At 37.2% G+C, this 2290-nt stretch overlaps 1 protein-coding gene across 1 annotated transcript in view; it reads right to left on the bottom strand.

The window, feature by feature from the left end:
* Positions 1–974: 974 nt before the first annotated feature.
* The window catches only part of LOC115293407 (protocadherin beta-7-like), a 3031-nt gene continuing 1715 nt past the window's right edge, over positions 975–2290 (bottom strand). Inside the window, exon 2 of the mRNA XM_029941193.1 lies at positions 975–2288. Coding sequence (XP_029797053.1) covers positions 1970–2288 — 319 coding nt within the window. The 3' untranslated portion in view covers positions 975–1969. The remainder of the gene's footprint in view (positions 2289–2290) is intronic.

Here is a 2290-nt window from a genome sequence, read left to right as displayed (position 1 = left end):
GTTTACATGAGTCCATTGCCAGGACTTGAAAAACACCCAAGATTCATGTGGTGGAAGAATGTGTAAGCAGGGTTACTCAGAAATTATCATGTCAAATGATGAAACAAGGAAAGGCTGGAGAGTTTGTCTAAGAGAGGTATAATCTGTAACTGCAGTGGTGATTCTGTATCTCAGACGGATGTCCTAATTTTGTTAACTCCCCGTCTCACACTGTCAATTGTAAAAAATACCTTTTTATTATGGAAAAGTTCAAATCCCATAAAGAAGAATAGTATGATGAATCTCCAGGTACTCAAAACTAGCTTCAACAATTCTCAGCATTTTGTTATATTTGCTCACTCTATCAGCCAATCATTTTCCCATCTGAAACTAAGTTTTCACCCATAAATACTTCATTATGTATCTCCAACTTTTAATGACTTAAAGAAAACAACCACAATGCCATTCCCACACCTAAGAAGTTAGGTTAGCATCATTTAATATCCACCTAGATTCAAATTTCCCCAATTCTTTCAAAGTTGTTATGGTTGTCTGAATCAAGACTTACCAAGCATTACATTTCCTTGGTATGTGTCTACATCTCTTTCATTGTGTAAAATTCCCTTCTCCTTTTTTCCCATTTCATTGATTTGTTGAAAAATGGATAATTTTACCCGGACGTTATGAAAATGACTTAAGATTTTACTTCTGTGAAGGGTTTTCCTTTGCCCTTAGACTATATCCCACTAGTAATTCATAGTTACAGTACTATTTTAAGCGTTACCAGCACTTAGCATAGAATACATTCAGAATACTGCTATGTAGAAATTATCTGGATAGTTGTTAAAGAAAAAAGCATTGACAGATTATTATAATAGGTTTCCCTTAATTCTCAAGACTCTCTAAGCAATTTAATGATATTTCTTTAATATAACGTATTTAAAACTATTCTTTTTCTTACACTTTCCTGATTCAGCACAGCAATATGTTGAATAGGAAAGTTTTAAAAATTTAAAATTAAGGAAGAAAAATGTGTTTTAAAAATAGGTAGGCACCACTGGGGTAAAGTGAAATGTGAGGAAAACTAAACTAATGAAGCAATCAAAATGATGTATTATTTCTATTCAGGGCTATTAACATTTCTGTGAAATGAAGGTCATATGTTCAGATAACAAGGAGAAAGCACAGATGGATCTTTCAGTATTCTTCTCCTTAAGCCTTGGTCAGATCACAGCTCTAATAATAATAGTTGAATAACTGATCCAGAAAAGCTGGATTGTTGGTATGTAAGAACATATAACCACAGACCACTACACACGTTATTATTTCCCAACGTAGAAAATACTCAACAGGAATAGTAACCAGAGAGAAGATTTCTTCTCCTTAATTAGGAAGAAACTTGCCAGGTGATATCTAATGACAGAAAGCAGGATAGCATCATAGCAAGGTCCCAGAGTCAGATCTAGGAGAGATGCTCAGCTCTACCATTTATTAGTTGCTCACCTGAGTGACCTCGCTGGACTTCTATAAATATCTATTTGCTCATTTCTAAAACACCTCATAGGTTTACTTCTAATATTATAAGTGTTAAAATAGTGTATGATGCATAGTAGGCAATTTTTTTTAAAGCTTTAAAACATACAATCTATACTTCTAAGAGTAGGTATAGTACAACACTCCAACTCAAAAAATAAGAGTAGCAAAACTTTAAAGACAAAACCTACTTAAAACATCCTAAACAAGATTAATCATGTAATAGACTGCAAACAATGCACAAATTGTTTGAGATAAAATAGAACACATATACATCACATGCTTTGTGGAAGTTTCCTAGAGCTAAAGCTGGATCCGTTTCTCTGTAAAGAAATTTACCCTAGGACTTGAAAAATATTTGAAATAATATTAAAGAACTCCTCTACGAATTCAGGAAGAATTTCGTAATAGAACTATATTTACAGGCACAGTATGGACATTTATTTTCCATCCCTTATCAAAAACCCAAGTCATTCTGAAACGAGGGATATTCTTCCACTTCCCTTCTTGTGCTTGGAAACTGCAGATTAGGGAGAATTGGCTTGAGGAACTTGAACTCATTGGTCCCAGAGCCTCCCTGCAGACACACCTCGTACTGGTAGCTCTGGGACAGCGTCCCCGTGCCGCTGACGTCCACCAGGTGGCCCGGAAAGTGGCCCTCGGGCACCGGGCAGCGGCCCGCCGACGCCGCCCGGCTCCGCCTGCACAGCCGCACCGCCACGAACACCAGCACCGAGAACAGGAAGAGCGACGACACGGACGCCAAGGCGATGACCAG

Source organism: Suricata suricatta, chromosome 6, assembly GCF_006229205.1.
Source record: "Suricata suricatta isolate VVHF042 chromosome 6, meerkat_22Aug2017_6uvM2_HiC, whole genome shotgun sequence".
Lineage (NCBI taxonomy): Eukaryota > Metazoa > Chordata > Mammalia > Carnivora > Herpestidae > Suricata > Suricata suricatta.
The sequence above is the reverse complement of the archived record's forward strand: the minus strand, read 5'-3'. Positions and strand labels throughout refer to the sequence as shown.